This window comes from Oncorhynchus clarkii, chromosome 19 (genome assembly GCF_045791955.1).
Source record: "Oncorhynchus clarkii lewisi isolate Uvic-CL-2024 chromosome 19, UVic_Ocla_1.0, whole genome shotgun sequence".
Classification (NCBI taxonomy): Eukaryota; Metazoa; Chordata; class Actinopteri; order Salmoniformes; family Salmonidae; genus Oncorhynchus; species Oncorhynchus clarkii.
The window spans coordinates 5778713-5800805 of NC_092165.1; the positions used below are offsets into that span (position 1 = coordinate 5778713).

At 41.1% G+C, this 22093-nt stretch overlaps 1 protein-coding gene across 1 annotated transcript in view; it reads left to right on the plus strand.

Annotated features, from left to right (window-relative positions):
* Nucleotides 1-17191, plus strand: part of LOC139375518 (adhesion G protein-coupled receptor L3-like) — a 161510-nt gene extending 144319 nt beyond the window's left edge. The window contains exons 19-23 of the mRNA XM_071117350.1: nt 2580-2762; nt 3438-3531; nt 7211-7351; nt 9130-9147; nt 15308-17191. Of these exons, the coding sequence (XP_070973451.1) occupies nt 2580-2762; nt 3438-3531; nt 7211-7351; nt 9130-9147; nt 15308-16347 (1476 nt within the window). The 3' untranslated portion in view covers nt 16348-17191. The remainder of the gene's footprint in view (nt 1-2579; nt 2763-3437; nt 3532-7210; nt 7352-9129; nt 9148-15307) is intronic.
* The last annotated feature ends 4902 nt before the right edge of the window (nt 17192-22093 follow it).

The following is a 22093-nucleotide window of genomic DNA, read 5'->3' on the forward strand; positions in this document are numbered from 1 at the left end:
CCTTCCTAACACCTGTATCCTTCCTAACACCTGTATCCTTCCTAACACACCTGTATCCTTCCTAACACACTTGTGTCCTTCCTAACATACCTGTATCCTTCCTAACACACCTGTATCCTTCCTAACATACCTGTATCCTTCCATAACACACCTGTATCATTCCTAACACACCTGTATCCTTCCTAACACACCTGTATCCTTCCTAACACACCTGTATCATTCCATAACACACCTGTATCCTTCCATAACACACCTGTATGCTTCCTAACACACCTGTATCCTTCCTAACACACCTGTATCCTTCCTAACATACCTGTATCCTTCCATAACACACCTGTATCATTCCTAACACACCTGTATCCTTCCTAACACACCTGTATCCTTCCTAACACACCTGTATCATTCCATAACACACCTGTATCCTTCCATAACACACCTGTATGCTTCCTAACACACCTGTATCCTTCCTAACACACCTGTATCCTTCCTAACATACCTGTATCCTTCCATAACACACCTGTATGCTTCCTAACACACTTGTGTCCTTCCTAACATACCTGTATGCTTCCTAACACACCTGTATGCTTCCTAACACACCTGTATCCTTCCTAACACACCTGTATCCTTCCTAACACACCTGTATCCTTCCTAACACACCTTTATCCTTCCTAACACCTGTATCCTTTCTAACACACCTGTATCCTTCCTAACACCCGTATCCTTCCTAACACACCTGTATCCTTCCTAACACACCTGTATCCTTCCATAACACTGCTGTATCCTACCTAACACTTGTATCCTTCCTAACACACCTGTTTCCCTCCATAACACAGCTGTATCCTTCCTAACATCTGTATCCTTCCTAACACACCTGTTTCCCTCCATAACACAGCTGTATCCTTCCTAACACACATGTTTCCCTCCATAACACACCTGTTTCCCTCCATAACACACCTGTTTCCCTCCATAACACAGCTGTATCCTTCCATAACACACCTGTATCCTTCCTAACACACCTGTTTCCCTCCATAACACAGCTGTATCCTTCCTAATACCTGTATCCTTCCTAACACCTGTATCCTTCCTAACACACCTGCTTCCTTCCTAACACACCTGTATCCTTTCTAACATACCTGTTTCCCTCCATAACACACCTGTATCCTTCCTAACACACCTGTATCCTTCCTAACACACCTGTATCCTTCCTAACACACCTGTATCCTTCCTAACACCTGTATCCTTCCTAACACCTGTATCCTTCCTAACACCTGTATCCTTCCTAACACCTGTATCCTTCCTAACACCTGTGTCCTTCCTAACACACCTGTTTCCTTCCTAACACACCTGTATCCTTCCTAACACCTGTATCCTTCCTAACACCTGTTTCCCTCCATAACACACATGTTTCCCTCCATAACACACCTGTTTCCCTCCATAACACACCTGTATCCTTCCTAACACGCCTGTATCCTTCCTAACACACCTGTTTCCCTCCATAACACACCTGTTTCCTTCCTAACACACCTGTTTCCCTCCATAACACACCTTTTTCCTTCCTAACACACCTGTATCCTTCCTAACACACCTGTTTCCCTCCATAACACACCTGTTTTCCTCCATAACACACCTGTATCCTTCCTAACACACCTGTATCCTTCCTAACACACCTGTATCCTTCCATAACACTGCTGTATCCTTCCTAACACCTGTATCCTTCCTAACACACCTGTTTCCCTCCATAACACAGCTGTATCCTTCCTAACATCTGTATCCTTCCTAACACACCTGTTTCCCTCCATAACACAGCTGTATCCTTCCTAACACCTGTATCCTTCCTAACACACCTGTTCCCTCCATAACACAGCTGTATCCTTCCTAACACACCTGTTTCCCTCCATAACACACCTGTTTCCCTCCATAACACACCTGTTTCCCTCCATAACACAGCTGTATCCTTCCATAACACACCTGTATCCTTCCTAACACCTGTATCCTTCCTAACACCTGTTTCCTTCCTAACACACCTGTTTCCTTCCTAACACACCTGTATCCTTCCTAACACCTGTATCCTTCCTAACACGCCTGTATCCTTCCTAACACACCTGTTTCCCTCCATAACACACCTGTTTCCCTCCATAACACACCTGTATCCTTCCTAACACACCTGTTTCCCTCCATAACACACCTGTATCCTTCCTAACACACCTGTATCCTTCCTAACACACCTGTTTCCCTCCATAACACACCTGTTTCCATCCATAACACACCTGTATCCTTCCTAACACACCTGTATCCTTCCTAACACACCTGTATCCTTCCATAACACACCTGTATCCTTCCTAACACACCTGTATCCTTTCTAACACACCTGTTTCCCGCCATAACACACCTGTTTCCATCCATAACACCTGTATCCTTCCTAACACACCTGTATCCTTCCTAACACACCTGTTTCCCTCCATAACACACCTGTTTTCATCCATAACACACCTATTTCCCTCCATAACACACCTGTATCCTTCCTAACACACCTGTTTCCCTCCATAACACCGCTGTGTGTCCCTGTCTCCCCTCTCCAGGTGCGTAAGGAGTATGGGAAGTGTTTGCGTTCCCACTGCTGCAGTGGTAAGAGTGTAGAGACCTCCATCTCGTCCTCTGGAAAGAACCACACCACGTCTCGAACCCCAGGACGATACTCCACGGGGTCGCAGGTCATCTTGCCTGCCTGTACACCTGGACGCTACTCCACAGAAGACTCCCAGGTGAGACCAGGTCCAGCACACCCGTTGGACTAACCTACAGTACAATCAGATTCAGCTTTAACTCTGACTTCTGATTCTAGAAGTCTTGGAATGTTATCTTGGAAAGTCACCTTGGAAAGTCACCTTTTATCCCTGTCTCTCTCTCTCTACCTTCCCCCTTCCTTCTCTCCTCCCCTCTTTCCCTCCCTCCCCCCTTCATTCTCTCCTTCCCTTCATCCCCCTTCCTTCTCTCCCTCCCTCTCCTCTCCTCCCCTCTTCCTTCTCTCCCTCCCTCTCCTTTCCTCCCCTCTTCCCTGCCTCCCCCTTCCTTCTCTCCTTCCCTCTCCTCCCCTCTTCCCTCCCTCCCCCTTCCTTCTCTCCTTCCCTCTCCTCCCTCCTTCCCTCTCCTCCCCTCTTCCCTCCCTCCCTCCCTCCCTCCCTCCCTCCCCCTTCCTTCCCTCCTTCCCTCTCCTCCCCTCTTCTCTCCCTCCCTCCCTCCCTCCCCCTTCCTTCCCTCCTTCCCTCTCCTCCCCTCTTCCCTCCCTCCCTCCCTCCCTCCCCCCTCCTTCTCTCCTTCCCTCTCCTCCCCTCTTCCCTCCCTCCCCCTTCCTTCTCTCCCTCCCTCCCTCCCCCTTCCTTCTCTCCCTCCCCCATTCATCCCTCCCTCCCTCGCTCCCCCATTCATCCCTCCATCAGAGTCGTATCAGGAGGATGTGGAACGATACAGTGAGGAAACAGGAGTCATCCTTTATGACAGGAGACATCAACAGCTCAGCCACACTCAACAGAGGTAACCAAGGATACTACTACCTATTCAGTATAACAATAATACTGTTATTTATAATGCGCTGACAGAGTAAATAGAAGTTTATATAAGTTCCTCTTAATGCTATCGTTAGCCCACTGCTGATGTCACTTCCTCTATGAAGGACAGAAGAGAGGAAGTCTTTGGCATGGCCCACTACACTAAGACTGGCCCTCTACACTAAGACTGGCCCACTACACTAAGACTGGCCCACTGCACTAAGACTGGTCCACTACACTAAGACTGGTCCACTACACTAAGACTGGCCCACTACACTAAGACTGGCCCACTAAGTGTGTGAAGACTGGCCCACTACACTAAGACTGGTCCTCTACACTAAGACTGGTCCTCTACACTAAGACTGGCCCACTACACTAAGACTGGCCCACTACACTAAGACTGGCCCACTGCACTAAGACTGGCCCACTACACTAAGACTGGCCCACTACACTAAGACTGGCCCAGTGCACTAAGACTGGCCCACTGCACTAAGACTGGCCCACTACACTAAGACTGGCCCACTACACTAAGACTGGCCCACTACACTAAGACTGGCCCACTGCACTAAGACTGGCCCACTACACTAAGACTGGCCCACTACACTAAGACTGGCCCAGTACACTAAGACTGGCCCACTGCACTAAGACTGGCCCACTGCACTAAGACTGGCCCACTACACTAAGACTGGCCCACTACACTAAGACTGGCCCACTGCACTAAGACTGGCTCACTACAATAAGACTGGCCCACTACACTAAGACTGGCCCACTAAGTGTGTGAAGACTGGCCCACTACACTAAGACTGGCCAAGTACACTAAGAATGGCCCAGTACACTAAGACTGGCCCACTACACTAAGACTGGCCCACTACACTAAGACTGGCCCAATACACTAAGACTGGCCCACTACACTAAGACTGGCCCACTTCACTAAGACTGTCCCACTACACTAAGACTGGCCCACTGCACTAAGACTGGCCCACTACACTAAGACTGGCCCACTACACTAAGACTGGCCCACTACACTAAGACTGTCCCACTACACTAAGACTGGCCCACTGCACTAAGAATGGCCCACTACACTAAGACTGGCCCACTATTCCCTATAACTGGGGCAGATGGCTAGTTATTCCTGTTATTTATTCCCTATAACTGGGGCAGATGGCTAGCTATTCCAGTTATTTATTCCCTATAACTGGGGCAGATGGATAGTTATTCCAGTTAGTTATTCCCTATAACTGGGGCAGATGGCTAGTTATTCCAGTTATTTATTCCCTATAACTGGGGCAGATGGCTAGTTATTCCAGTTATTTATTCCCTATAACTGGGGCAGATGGCTAGTTATTCCAGTTATTTATTCCCTATAACTGGGGCAGATGGCTAGCTATTCCAGTTATTTATTCCATGTGACTGTATAATGGAGCAACAGTGCTACCTATTGAAACAGATGAACCAGACTCTGACTCTTCATCTTATTCCTCCTAGTCTGACCAGTCTGACCAGTCTGACCAGTCTAACCTGTCTAACCAGTCTGACCAGTCTGACCAGTCTAACCAGTCTGACCAGTCTAACCTGTCTAACCAGTCTGACCAGTCTGACCAGTCTAACCAGTCTGACCAGTCTAACCTGTCTGACCAGTCTGACCAGTCTGACCTCTCCAACCAGTCTGACCAGTCTGACCAGTCTGACCTCTCCAACCAGTCTGACCAGTCTAACCAGTCTGACCAGTGTAACCAGTCTGACCAGTGTGACCAGTCTGACCAGTCTAACCAGTCTGACCAGTCTGACAGTCTATCCAGTCTGACCAGTCTAACCAGTCTGACCAGTCTGACCAGTCTAACCAGTCTGACCTGTCTAACCAGTCTGACCAGTCTAACCAGTCTGACCAGTCTAACCAGTCTGACAAGTCTAACCAGTCTGACCAGTCTGACCAGTGGTCTTTCTATATTTGTTTTGTATCTACATCTGTGTTTTTACATGTACATTGATTGATTGATTGATTGATTGATTGATTGATTGATCTTTAAGCTACAACAAAATATAAATGACATATATTTTTCCAAACGAATCCAATCGGTTACGGCTCCAAACACACCGACAGCGTCATGACATCCAGATGATGCTTGTGTACTAGTCTGAGCAATGAAGCTGCCGGCGTGTTGGAAGCGTTCGTTAGTTTTACGCCCGTTACTGAAATGGTTGTTCCCAGTTTAAATGGCTTTACAATCTCCTCACAATGGTTCCAGCCCTGACAGTCATTATGAATGCAGGATATTGGGATATTTCCTAACTCTGGCTGGGATTCAGTCATTATGAATGCAGGATATTGGGATATTTCCTAACCCTGGCTGGGATTCAGTCATTATGAATGCAGGATATTGGGATATTTCCTAACTCTCGCTGAGTTCAGTCATTATGAATGCAGGATATTGGGATATTTCCTAACTCTCGCTGAGTTCAGTCATTATGAATGCAGGATATTGGGATATTTCCTAACTCTGGCTGGGTTCAGTCATTATGAATGCAGGATATTGGGCTATTTCCTAACCCTGGCTGGGATTCAGTCATTATGAATGCAGGATATTGGGATATTTCCTAACTCTGGCTGGATTCAGTCATTATGAATGCAGGATATTGGGATATTTCCTAACTCTGGCTGGGATTCCAATAGGAATTACAAGTCACTCTGTGATTCAGCATAATGTGACATGCAGGTAGGGTTGCAAATTATCCTGTAACTTTCCCACATTTCACAGGTTTTCCAGAAATCCTGTTTGGAAAATTCAGAGTAACGGCAGGGAATAAGCAGGAAATCCTTGGGAAATGTACCATAACAATCCTACTTGCCGGACCTGATGTGTCCCGTAAACCATGTGTTTGAGACCACTGAATTATACATTATGTAATGTAACGGCATCTCAGTGCTAGAGGCGTCACTACAGTACCTGGTTCGAATCCAGGCTGTATCACAACCGGCCGTGATTGGGAGTCCCATAGAGCGGCGCACAATTGGCCCACCGCCGTCCAGGTTTGGCCCGGGGGTAGGCCGTCATTGTAAATAATAATTTGTTCTTAACCGACTTGCCTAGTTAAATAAAAGTTCAATAAAATAAAATACAACGTAAGAGTTTAAGACAATACCTAGGATCTAACTTGGTGAAGGTCACAGGACTGAACATGAACAAATGCAACGACCATGTCTCTGACTAACACATACAGTCATGGGTGGTTACTCTACAATTCACTAGAGAAAGGCTGCAGGAATGACTGGCAAGCTTATGTCTGTCTGGGGTGTTCACTTCAACTGTGTTTGCCTGATTGATTTACATGTCTTCTCTGTCTCTTCCTTTCATGCTCTCTCTCACACCCACTCTATCACTACACTCCTCTCTTTCTCTCTCTGTCTCTCTCTTTCTCTGTCTCTCTCTGTCTCTCTCTCTCTCTGTCTCTCTGTCTCTCTGTCTCTGTCTCTCTGTCTCTCTGTCTCTCTCTCTCTCTGTCTCTCTCTCTCTCTCTCTGTCTCTCTGTCGCTCTCTCTCCCTCTCTTTCTCTCTCTGTCTCTCTCTGTCTCTCTCTCTCTCTGTCTCTCTCTCTCTCTGTCTCTCTCTCTCTCTCTCTGTCTCTCTGTCTCTCTCTCTCTCTGTCTCTCTCTCTGCCTCCACTAGGAGCGATGGCTAATCATCTGTTAACTAATACTCTCCTTCATCCCCATGGTTCTAACCATCGTTATAACTCTCTGCTGGGGGACACCAACCACCAAGCAGTCTGTAACAACCCCAACGTGGCTGGCATGTACAACACACAAGGTGTGACACACACATTCCTATGTATAACCTATGATCCCTATTTCCCACTTCATTTTAATGATTGTTCTTTTTGTGAAGAAGTTTGATCACTTTTGATCACTTCCTGCACTTTATTGTTTTGAGTTATTGTTTCACTGGACTTGCAAATGATCACATTCTTCTTGACCCTTGACCCTTGGACTGTGCAAATGCATTTCACTTTTCACATTTTTTTTTACAAATATATAATTGATTTTGATGGGTCCTTGATTCTAAAAATGGCCGCCACTGCTCATGATTCTGTCTGCATGCCTGTGAAAATGACTCCCAGATGAGACCAACCAATCATGTTGTGAGATATCACCGGCCTGTCCCATTGGTCATTGGTCTCAAAACACATACGTTTTAACTTAAGTTATTTAGTTCACCTTTTAGATTTATGACCTAAACGTGTAAGTTATCAGTCTCAGATTCAACGTAAACATTAACGAATCATCTGGGATCTATGAGTGCTTGTGCTGTTTGGTGGGATTCTCTGTCTGTTTTATGAGCTATGAATGCTCTATGAATGCTCTATGAGTGGTTTATGAATGCTCTATGAATGCTCAATGAGTGCTCTTTGAGTGCTCTGAGTGCTCTATGAATGCTATATGAGTGCTCTTTGAGTGCTCTATGAATGCTCTATGAGTGCTATATGAATACTTTATGAATGCTATATGGGTGCTCTCTGAGTGCTCTATGAATGCTCTATGAATGCTCAATGAGTGCTCTATGAATGCTCTATGAGTGCTCTATGAATGCTATATGAGCGCTCTATGAATGCTATATGAGCGCTCTATGAGTGCTCTATGAATGCTCTATGAATGCTTTATGAGTGCTCTATGAATGCTATATGAGCGCTCTATGAATGCTCTATGAGTGCTCTATGAGTGCTCTATGAATACTTTATGAATGCTCTATGAATGCTTTATGAGTGCTCTATGAATGCTCTATGAGTGCTCTTTGAGTGCTCTATGAATGCTCTATGAGTGCTCCTTGAGTGCTCTATGAATGCTCTATGAATGCTCTATGAGTGCTCTATGAATACTTTATGAATGCTCTATGAATGCTTTATGAGTGCTCTATGAATGCTATATGGGTGCTATATGAGTGCTCTATGAATGCTCTTTGAATGCTCAATGAGTGCTCTATGAATGCTATATGAGTGCTCTATGAATGCTATATGAGCGCTCTATGAATGCTATATGAGTGCTCTATGAGTGCTCTATGAATGCTCTATGAGTGCTCTATGAGTGCTATATGAATGCTCTATGAGTGCTCTATGAATGCTACATGAGCGCACTATGAATGCTCTATGAGTGCTCTATGAGTGCTCTATGAATGCTCTATGAATGCTCTATGAGTGCTCTATGAATGCTCTACGAATGCTCTACGAATGCTCTGTGTGTTTTGTGTTGTTGTGTTATGCTTTTCGTCTGGTAAAGGTTTTTGCGCTTGCTGTATTGCATCATCTGTTTTCAGCGTTTTACGTGGGTTCTGTTCATTTGTGTTGTTAGTATGTGACAGTGTTGTACTGTGGGAGAAGTTGGATTGATCCTGAAGACAGACCATGTGAACCGTTCAGTTTGTAACCAAACGCAGTAGACTGGGTGTTGAAGACGAGGCCTTACTACTAAACACGATACCATTCCTTGTGTGTTTAGTCCTTTCTCCATACACACTGTTTTTGTATCTATCTGTGTCTGTCTTTACTCACGGTTTTGTGTTTCTCTCTGTTTCTCTCTCACGCTGTCCCATAGCCCCCTACAGAGACACAAGTAATCACCTTTACTAACCGAACATCTGATATCAACCTACCACTATGGATGTCAAATACGCTTACAAATACCTAGCTATTTACTACACCGAACAATATTTACTACACCGAACATCTGATATCAACCTACCACTATGGATGTCAAATACGCTTACAAATACCTAGCTATTTACTACACCGAACATCTGATATCAACCTACCACTATGGATGTCAAATATGCTTACAAATACCTAGCTATTTACTACACGAACAATATTTACTATACCGAACAATATTTACTATACCGAACATCTGATATCAACCTACCACTATGGATGTCAAATACGCTTACAAATACCTAGCTATTTACTACACCGAACAATATTTACTATACCGAACAATATTTACTACACCGAACATCTGATATCAACCTACCACTATGGATGTCAAATACGCTTACAAATACCTAGCTATTTACTACACCGAACAATATTTACTACACCGAACATCTGATATCAACCTACCACTATGGATGTCAAATACGCTTACAAATACCTAGCTATTTACTACACCGAACATCTGATATCAACCTACCACTATGGATGTCAAATACGCTTACAAATACCTAGCTATTTACTACACCGAACAATATTTACTATACCGAACATCTGATATCAACCTACCACTATGGATGTCAAATACGCTTACAAATACCTAGCTATTTACTACACCGAACAATATTTACTACACCGAACATCTGATATCAACCTACCACTATGGATGTCAAATACGCTTACAAATACCTAGCTATTTACTACACCGAACAATATTTACTACACCGAACATCTGATATCAACCTACCACTATGGATGTCAAATACGCTTACAAATACCTAGCTATTTACTACACCGAACATCTGATATCAACCTACCACTATGGATGTCAAATACGCTTACAAATAACTAGCTATTTACTACACCGAACAATATTTACTACACCGAACAATATTTACTACACCGAACATCTGATATCAACCTACCACTATGGATGTCAAATACGCTTACAAATACCTAGCTATTTACTACACCGAACAATATTTACTACACCGAACATCTGATATCAACCTACCACTATGGATGTCAAATACGCTTACAAATACCTAGCTATTTACTACACCGAACAATATTTACTATACCGAACAATATTTACTATACCGAACAATATTTACTATACCGAACAATATTTACTACACCGAACAATATTTACTACACCGAACAATATTTACTATACCGAACAATATTTACTATACCAAACAATATTTATTATACCGAACAATATTTACTATACCAAACAATATTTACTATACCAAACAATATTTATTATACCGAACAATATTTACTATACCAAACAATATGAACAATATTTACTATACCAAACAATATGAACAATATTTACTACACCAAACAATATTTACTATACCAAACAATATTTACTACACCGAACAATATTTACTATACCGAACAATATGAACAATATTTACTACACCAAACAATATTTACTATACCAAACAATATTTACTACACCGAACAATATTTACTATACCGAACAATATGAACAATATTTACTACACCAAACAATATTTACTATACCGAACAATATTTACTATACCAAACAATATTTACTACACCGAACAATATTTACTATACCGAACAATATGAACAATATTTACTACACCAAACAATATTTACTATACCGAACAATCTTTACTATACCAAACAATATTTACTACACCGAACAATATTTACTATACCTAAAAATATGAACAATATTTACTACACCAAACAATATTTACTATACCGAACAATATTTACTATACCAAACAATATTTACTACACCGAACAATATTTACTATACCGAACAATCTTTACTATACCAAACAATATTTACTACACCGAACAATATTTACTATACCGAACAATATGAACAATATTTACTACACCAAACAATATTTACTATACCAAACAATATTTACTATACCGAACAATATGAACAATATTTACTACACCGAACAATATTTACTATACTGAACAATATGAACAATATTTACTACACCGAACAATATTTACTACACCGAAAAATATTTACTACACCGAACAATATGAACAATATTTACTACACCAAACAATATTTACTACACCGAACAATATCAACAATATTTACTACACCGAACAATATTTACTACACCGAACAATATTTACTACACCGAACAATATGAACAATATTTACTACACCGAACAATATTTACTATACCGAACAATATGAACAATATTTACTACACCGAACAATATTTACTATACCGAACAATCTTTACTACACCGAACAATATTTACTATACCGAACAATATTTACTACACCGAACAATATTTACTATACCAAACAATATTTACTACACCGAACAATATTTACTATACCGAACAATATGAACAATATTTACTACACCAAACAATATTTACTATACCGAACAATATTTACTATACCAAACAATATTTACTACACCGAACAATATTTACTATACCGAACAATATGAACAATATTTACTACACCAAACAATATTTACTATACCGAACAATCTTTACTATACCAAACTATATTTACTACACCGAACAATATTTACTATACCGAACAATATGAACAATATTTACTACACCAAACAATATTTACTATACCGAACAATATTTACTATACCAAACAATATTTACTACACCGAACAATATTTACTATACCGAACAATCTTTACTATACCAAACAATATTTACTACACCGAACAATATTTACTATACCGAACAATATGAACAATATTTACTACACCAAACAATATTTACTATACCAAACAATATTTACTATACCGAACAATATGAACAATATTTACTACACCGAACAATATGAACAATATTTACTACACCGAACAATATTTACTACACCGAACAATATTTACTACACCGAACAATATGAACAATATTTACTACACCAAACAATATTTACTACACCGAACAATATGAACAATATTTACTACACCGAACAATATTTACTACACCGAACAATATTTACTACACCGAACAATATGAACAATATTTACTACACCGAACAATATTTACTATACCGAACAATATGAACAATATTTACTACACCGAACAATATTTACTATACCGAACAATCTTTACTACACCGAACAATATTTACTACACCGAACAATATTTACTACACCGAACAATATTTACTACACCGAACAATATTTACTACACCGAACACCGAACAATATGAACAATATTTACTATACCGAACAATACGAACAATATTTACTACACCGAACAATATTTACTATACCGAACAATATTTACTACACCGAACAATATTTACTACACCGAACAATATTTACTACACCGAACAATATTTACTACACCGAACAATATTTACTATACCGAACAATATTTACTATTCCGAACAATATTTACTACACCGAACAATATTTACTATACCGAACAATATTTACTACACCGAACAATATTTACTACACCGAACAATATTTACTATACCGAACAATATTTACTATACCGAACAATATTTACTACACCGAACAATATTTACTACACCGAACAATATTTACTACACCAAACAATATTTACTATACCGAACAATATTTACTATACCGAACAATATTTACTACACCGAACAATATTTACTATACCGAACAATATTTACTACACCGAACAATATTTACTACACCGAACACCGAACAATATGAACAATATTTACTACACCGAACAATATGAACAATATTTACTACACCGAACAATATGAACAATATTTACTATACCGAACAATATGAACAATATTTACTACACCAAACAATATTTACTATACCAAACAATATTTACTATACCGAACAATATGAACAATATTTACTACACCGAACAATATTTACTATACCGAACAATATGAACAATATTTACTACACCGAACAATATTTACTACACCGAACAATATTTACTACACCGAACAATATGAACAATATTTACTACACCAAACAATATTTACTACACCGAACAATATGAACAATATTTACTACACCGAACAATATTTACTACACCGAACAATATTTACTACACCGAACAATATGAACAATATTTACTACACCGAACAATATTTACTATACCGAACAATATGAACAATATTTACTACACCGAACAATATTTACTATACCGAACAATCTTTACTACACCGAACAATATTTACTATACCGAACAATATTTACTACACCGAACAATATTTACTATACCAAACAATATTTACTACACCGAACAATATTTACTATACCGAACAATATGAACAATATTTACTACACCAAACAATATTTACTATACCGAACAATATTTACTATACCAAACAATATTTACTACACCGAACAATATTTACTATACCGAACAATATGAACAATATTTACTACACCAAACAATATTTACTATACCGAACAATCTTTACTATACCAAACAATATTTACTACACCGAACAATATTTACTATACCGAACAATATGAACAATATTTACTACACCAAACAATATTTACTATACCGAACAATATTTACTATACCAAACAATATTTACTACACCGAACAATATTTAATATACCCAACAATCTTTACTATACCAAACAATATTTACTACACCGAACAATATTTACTATACCGAACAATATGAACAATATTTACTACACCAAACAATATTTACTATACCAAACAATATTTACTATACCGAACAATATGAACAATATTTACTACACCGAACAATATTTACTATACCGAACAATATGAACAATATTTACTACACCGAACAATATTTACTACACCGAACAATATTTACTACACCGAACAATATGAACAATATTTACTACACCAAACAATATTTACTACACCGAACAATATGAACAATATTTACTACACCGAACAATATTTACTACACCGAACAATATTTACTACACCGAACAATATGAACAATATTTACTACACCGAACAATATTTACTATACCGAACAATCTTTACTACACCGAACAATATTTACTACACCGAACAATATTTACTACACCGAACAATATTTACTACACCGAAAACCGAACAATATGAACAATATTTACTATACCGAACAATATGAACAATATTTACTACACCGAACAATATTTACTATACCGAACAATATTTACTACACCGAACAATATTTACTACACCGAACAATATTTACTACACCGAACAATATTTACTACACCGAACAATATTTACTATACCGAACAATATTTACTATACCGAACAATATTTACTACACCGAACAATATTTACTATTCCGAACAATATTTACTACACCGAACAATATTTACTACACCGAACAATATTTACTATACCGAACAATATTTACTATACCGAACAATATTTACTACACCGAACAATATTTACTATACCGAACAATATTTACTACACCAAACAATATTTACTACACCGAACAATATTTACTATACCGAACAATATTTACTACACCGAACAATATTTACTACACCGAACAATATTTACTATACCGAACAATATTTACTATACCGAACAATATTTACTACACCGAACAATATTTACTATACCGAACAATTTTTACTACACCGAACAATATTTACTACACCGAACACCGAACAATATGAACAATATTTACTACACCGAACAATATGAACAATATTTACTACACCGAACAATATGAACAATATTTACTACACCGAACAATATTTACTATACCGAACAATATTTACTACACCGAACAATATTTACTACACCGAACAATATTTACTATACCGAACAATATTTACTATACCGAACAATATTTACTACACCGAACAATATTTACTATACCGAACAATATTTACTACACCGAACAATATTTACTACACCGAACATCGAACAATATGAACAATATTTACTACACCGAACAATATGAACAATATTTACTACACCGAACAATATGAACAATATTTACTACACCGAACAATATGAACAATATTTACTACACCGAACACCGAACAATAGACAATTTAAAGTTTTATTGCTTAACTTTGTTTCTTCTAATAATTGCGTTTGTTTACCGTTTTCCACAGAGGGAATCCTAAACAACGCGCGAGACACCAGCGTCATGGATACGCTCCCTCTCAACGGTAACCACGGCAACAACTACAGCGCGGCGAGCGGCGACTACCTCGGCGACGGCGTCCAGATTCTGGAACGAGGCGGCGTCGGCGGTTACAGTACCTACGGCAACCACAAGGAGACGACGACGACGTTAGAAAAGCAGATCCTCAGAGAGTTAACGTCCAACTACGCCCCTTCCTACTTGAACAACCACCAACGCTCGGCGACCACCGAACGCAACCACAACCTGATGAACAAGATGGTCAACATCGGTAATGGCACCGGCAACGCGGGCGGCCTGGTCGGTAACGGCAGTAACGGAATCGGAATTGGTGGCGTAGTCGGCGGCGGGAGTAACCGTGACTACGACTTGAGTAACGACGGCGTCGACGTTAGTCACATGGTGCTGGATAACCCCAACGCTGCCTTCCCATTGGATGAGAATTTGGGATTGGAGATTATAAGGGAGGAGTCGAACGCCCCCCTCCTCCCGCCCCGCCCTCTGCCTCCCCCGGACAGCCTCCCCCACCCTCACCCTCCTCCCCCGCCCCCCCATAACTTCTCCCACCCCCGGCGCATCCCCCAGGAGACCAGCGAGAGCTTCTTCCCCCTCCTGACCAACGAGCAGACGGACGAGACGCCGCAGTCACCCAATCACAGAAACTCTCTGTACACCTCCATGCCCGTGTTAACGGATCTACCGGACGGCCACGGTAGTCACGGGCAGATGAACGGGTTAGCGGACGGCGAGATGGACGACAGCGGGGAGATTCAGGCCGGTACCAGCAGTACCGGGAGCGGACCGGGGCCGGAGGCGGATGATGTTTACTATAAGAGCATGCCAAACCTGGGGTCCAGGAACCACCTCCACCAGCTCCACCATTACTACCAGATGGGGCGGGGGGGCAGCGACGGCTACATGGTACCTGTCAACAAGGAGGATTCTGATTCGTCGCCCGAGGAGCCCCTGACCCCCGTTGACCCCTCCCAACTGGTCACGAGCCTATAGACCAATGAGAAGACTCTAAACCCCTTATTTTCCGGGTCCCACCTTCTTTTTTAGTCCCGCCTCCCAGAATAGTTTTATGTTGATGATTGATTGACAGTTGGCGCTGACCAATGAAGGCCTGGTTGAACGCACTCGCTTCCTGATTCTTTCCTGTGGTTAGTGACAATAGGGATGATACTGAGCTATCATTGGCCGGAAGGGAGATGAGAGAGGGATTCGATTGGATAGAGATGGATTGTATTTAGACCAGAACGAACTAAACTGGGTGGCTCGAAACAGAGGAGGTTTTTTTGTGTGAATATTCTTCAGGAATGGAAATATGAAGTAGTTCCTGAAGGAGGGAAGGATCTGTCAGGCCACCTGTCTTGATAGACGTTCCTTGGGTCGTAGCCCAGACACATCCTACCATGGACCTGTAGCAGATCCTAGCTGAGTCTTTTTTCACTGTCAAAAACCCATCAGACTGCTCTTCCAAGCCCTGGACACTGGTCAAAAGTATCTAGCCAATCGCCAGGCTTCTCCTTGTTCTTCTACTTCCCGACCTGCCAATAGAGTAGAGTATGTAATGATAAAAGCCCCGCCCTCCTCACATAACTATTTTATTAAGACGACATGTTGTTGTAAACACTGTAACCATGGCTACAGATGACAGGGTAGTTCGAGGAGCTCCTATGTGTTTTTACAACCGTCTCTTCCTCCTGTCTGATGAACTGAACTGAACCGGAGGGTGGAAAGTTACATTTCCTGTTCCTGCAAGGTGTACGAGACTCAACTGAACTTCACTGTTCGATGTTGAAGGATTAGAAATCGACTGAAACAGATGCATTCTCCCCTTCAGGGCGGGGGGGGGGGGGGGGGGCGGGGGGGGGGGGGGGGGGGGCTCACAGATGCATTCTCCCCTTCAGGGGGGGGGGGGGGGGGGGCTCACAGATGCATTCTCCCCTCCAGGGGGGAAGGGGGGGGGGGGGGGGAGAATGTTTATATTTCTGTAAGTTTTTTTTAAATGTTATTCTGTAACCATGGCTACAGATGACAGGGTAGTTAAGATGATTTCTATGTGTTTGTACAGAATATAGAATAGTGTTGCGTCAGGACTGCCTGGGATACACCTCTTGGTGTTTCTGCTTTTCGTTTTGTACCTTTGGGACTGTAACAGTGAAGAACGTGTCGTTCCGTGCGGCTGTACGACGTAACTCCTGTTCAGCCAATCACATCACTTTACAGGAACAACCTTCGTTCTCACTGCTTCTTTACCGACAACATATGGAAATCACTACGGATTGACACACACACACACACACACACACACACACACACACACTTCATCCTCGGTCGTTTTCTATCTCGAAACATCTCCATCACTTCTATTTTGAGAAATCAATCGTATCTATATATATATTTTATCACTGTATAGATTTGTGAACCATCGGGTGGGGTGGGGGGGGGGGGGGTGGAAAAAGTTATATATGGCAGTTGTGTGGTTAATATGGAAACCAGAGATTCTGTATAGGTGGAACACCCCCTCCCCCCCCCACACACACACACACACACACACACACTCTCTCCATAGCTCCTGTTGACGCAAACCAAACATCACAGAGGAAGCCTGTATATTGAGTTGAAACGTAATGGGGGAAGTTCCCCCTCAGATAGCGTGGGATATGGGTTGAACTTTTGACATGAAAACATCTGAGAAAACATCGGAAAGATACATCTGATTTTAGGTTGAGCCGTCTCTCGTCAAAAGGGAAATGCCACTATTCCTATATAAGGTGGGTCCCTGTCTGTGAGAGGACATGATTCTATAGTGGAGATGAAACTACTCTGTCCCCAATGTGGAGACCAACAAAAACATGTTTAACTTATTTAAAGAGGCGAGCTTTCTGAAGTGTATATCCCACGGACTGTACCCCCGATGACGAGAGAGAGAGAGAGAGAGAGAGAGAGAGAGGGAGAGAGAGGGCGAGAGATAGAAAGACAGAGAGAGACAGAGAGAGAGACAGGGAGAGAGAGAGAGATAGAGAGACAGGGAGAGAGAGAAAGAGAAAGAGAGAGATAGAGAGACAGGGAGAGAGAGAGAGAAAGACAGAGAGAGAGACAGGGCGAGAGAGAGAGAGACGGGGAGAAAGAGAGAGAGAGAGACAGGGAGAGAGAGAGAGACAGGGAGAAAGAGAGAGAGAGAGACAGGGAGAGAAAGAGAGACAGGGAGAGAAAGAGAGAGAGACAGGGAGAGAAAGAGAGACAGGGAGAGAAAGAGAGACAGGGAGAGAAAGAGAGACAGGGAGAGAAAGAGAGAGAGACAGGGAGAGAAAGAGAGAGAGACAGGGAGAGAAAGAGAGACAGGGAGAGAAAGAGAGACAGGGAGAGAAAGAGAGACAGGGAGAGAAAGAGAGACAGGGAGAGAAAGAGAGAGAGAGAGAGAGAGACAGGGAGAGAAAGAGAGACAGGGAGAGAAAGAGAGACAGGGAGAGAGAGAGAGACAGGGAGAAAGAGAGAGAGAGAGAGAGACAGGGAGAGAAAGAGAGACAGGGAGAGAAAGAGAGAGAGACAGGGAGAGAGAAAGAGAGACAGGGAGAGAGAGAGAGAAAGAGAGACAGGGAGAGAGAGAGAGAGACAGGGAGAGAGATAGAGAGAGACAGGGAGAGAGAGAGAGAGAGAGAGAGAGAGAGAGAGAGACAGAGAGAGATAGGGAGAGAGAGAGAATAATTAAATCCGCACTGGTAGTTTTTTAAATTATTACGATCATTATAACTATTATTACAATTTCTTATTGAGGATTATTTATTCAGTTTGTATGGGTGCCATGTTGAATGATCTCATTAAACTAATATTCGTTGTAACAGTGAAAGTTGTTTGCCAACAAATAAATGACTGAATTAAGATTTATTACATAGATGTATTTTGTTGTTGTGGTTGTTTGTGTCTGTGAGTTTTAGTCAAATGGCAACCCTGTCTCTTAATGGGACCCAGAATGCACTGGGCAGAAGTAGCGTACTATTTTAAGGAATATGGTACGATTCGGGACGCACGTTTATAAACTGTTAATGTAGCTGAAAGGCAAACTATGTCGCTGAGAACAAACACAGAAAACATTTTTGTGGGCTTGTCGTTCCACCACTGTGCTAGTCTTTTATAACACAGAGTGCTCGTGTTATACACCAGCCTAATGAAAGCTTGAAAATCACAAAGCACAGCCAGCAGGTTTGTAGGCCACAGAGTTGGTATCCAGGTTTATTCTCTGACTCAAACTTCAGTTTCTCCTTTCAGTATGTCCCCTTTCAGTATGTCCCCTTTCAGTATGTCTCATTTCAGTATGTCTCCTTTCAGTATGTCTCCTACTTCAGTATGTCTCCTTTCAGTATGTCTCCTTTCAGTATGTCTCATTTCAGTATGTCTCTTTTCAGTATGTCTCATTTCAGTATGTCTCCTTTCAGTATGTCTCCTTTCAGTATGTCTCCTAATTCAGTATGTCTCCTACTTCAGTATGTCTCATTTCAGTATGTCCTTCAGTATGTCTCCTTTCAGTACGACTCCTTTCAGTATGTCTCCTTTCAGTACGTCTCCTTTCAGTATGTTTCATTTCAGTATGTCTCCTTTCAGTATGTCTCCTACTTCAGTGTCTCCTTTCAGTATGTCTCCTTTCAGTATGTCTCATTTCAGTATGTCTCCTTTCAGTATGTCTCCTTTCAGTATGTCTCCTTTCAGTATGTCTTCTACTTCAGTACGTCTCCTTTCAGTATGTCTCATTTCAGTATGTCTCATTTCAGTATGTCTCCTTTCAGTATGTCTCCTTTCAGTATGTCTTCTACTTCAGTACGTCTCCTTTCAGTATGTCTCATTTCAGTATGTCTCATTTCAGTATGTCTCCTTTCAGTATGTCTCCTTTCAGTATGTCTCCTTTCAATATGTCTCCTTTCAGTATGTCTCCTTTCAGTAGGTCTCCTACTTCAGTATGTCTCCTACTTCAGTATGTCTCATTTCAGTGTGTCTCATAGTCTTACCCTATCATGGCCCACTACACTACAGTTTCAAGTTTAGTGCATCTAAAGGACAGCAAGGAGCATGAAATGAGAGAAAGGAAAGGAAATTAGGAAAGGAAATGAGGAAGCCTCTCTGTGCCTCCCCTCCTTGATTGACAATTTAATCAGTGCTATATAGATGAAAACACAATGACAGATGTCTATCAGGACTCCATGTCACCTGTCCAATGTAATCACTACTATATAGATGTAAACACAATGACAGATGTCTATCAGGACTCCATGTCACCTGTCCAATGTAATCACTACTATATAGATGTAAACACAATGACAGATGTCTATCAGGACTCCATGTCACCTGTCCAATGTAATCACCACTATATAGATGTAAACACAATGACAGATGTCTATCAGGACTCCATGTCACCTGTCCAATGTAATCACTACTATATAGATGTAAACACAATGACATATGTCTATCAGGACTCCATGTCACCTGTCCAATGTAATCACTGCTATATAGATGTAAACACAATGACAGATGTCTATCAGGACTCCATGTCACCTGTCCAATGTAATCACCACTATATAGATGTAAACACAATGACAGATGTCTATCAGGACTCCATGTCACCTGTCCAATGTAATCACTACTATATAGATGTAAACACAATGACATATGTCTATCAGGACTCCATGTCACCTGTCCAATGTAATCACTGCTATATAGATGTAAACACAATGACAGATGTCTATCAGGACTCCATGTCACCTGTCCAATGTAATCACTACTATATAGATGTAAACAGAATGATAGAAAGGAAAGGAAAGGAAATGACAGGAAATTAGTGGAGAAATCAGGTTCATATTTAATGACGATAAAGGAACTAAGGAGAGGAAACTATAGGAGAGGAAACTATAGGAGAGGAAACTATAGAGAGGACACTAAAGGAGAGGAAACTATAGGAGAGGAAACTATAGGAGAGGAAACTAAAGAGAGGAAACTATAGGAGAGGAAACTATAGGAGAGGAAACTAAAGAGAGGAAACTATAGGAGAGGAAACTAAAGAGAGGAAACTATAGGAGAGGAAACTAAAGGAGAGGAAACTATAGGAGAGGAAACTAAAGAGGAAACTATAGGAGAGGAAACTAAAGAGGAAACTAAAGGAGAGGAAACTAAAGAGGAAACTAAAGGAGAGGAAACTATAGGAGAGGAAACTAAAGAGGAAACTATAGGAGAGGAAACTAAAGAGGAAACTAAAGGAGAGGAAACTATAGGAGATGAAACTAAAGAGAGGAAACTATAGGAGAGGAAACTATAGGAGAGGAAACTATAGAGAGGAAACTATAGGAGAGGAAACTATAGGAGAGGAAACTATAGAGAGGAAACTATAGGAGAGGAAACTATAGGAGAGGAAACTAAAGAGGAAACTAAAGAGGAAACTATAGGAGAGGAAACTAAAGAGGAAACTAAAGGAGAGGAAACTATAGGAGAGGAAACTATAGAGAGGAAACTATAGGAGAGGAAACTAAAGAGAGGAAACTAAAGAGGAAACTAAAGGAGAGGAAACTATAGGAGAGGAAACTATAGAGAGGAAACTATAGGAGAGGAAACTAAAGAGGAAACTAAAGGAGAGGAAACTATAGGAGAGGAAACTAAAGGAGAGGAAACTATAGGAGAGGAAACTAAAGAGGAAACTAAAGGAGAGGAAACTATAGGAGAGGAAAATGTAGGAGAGGAAACTATAGGAGAGGAAACTAAAGAG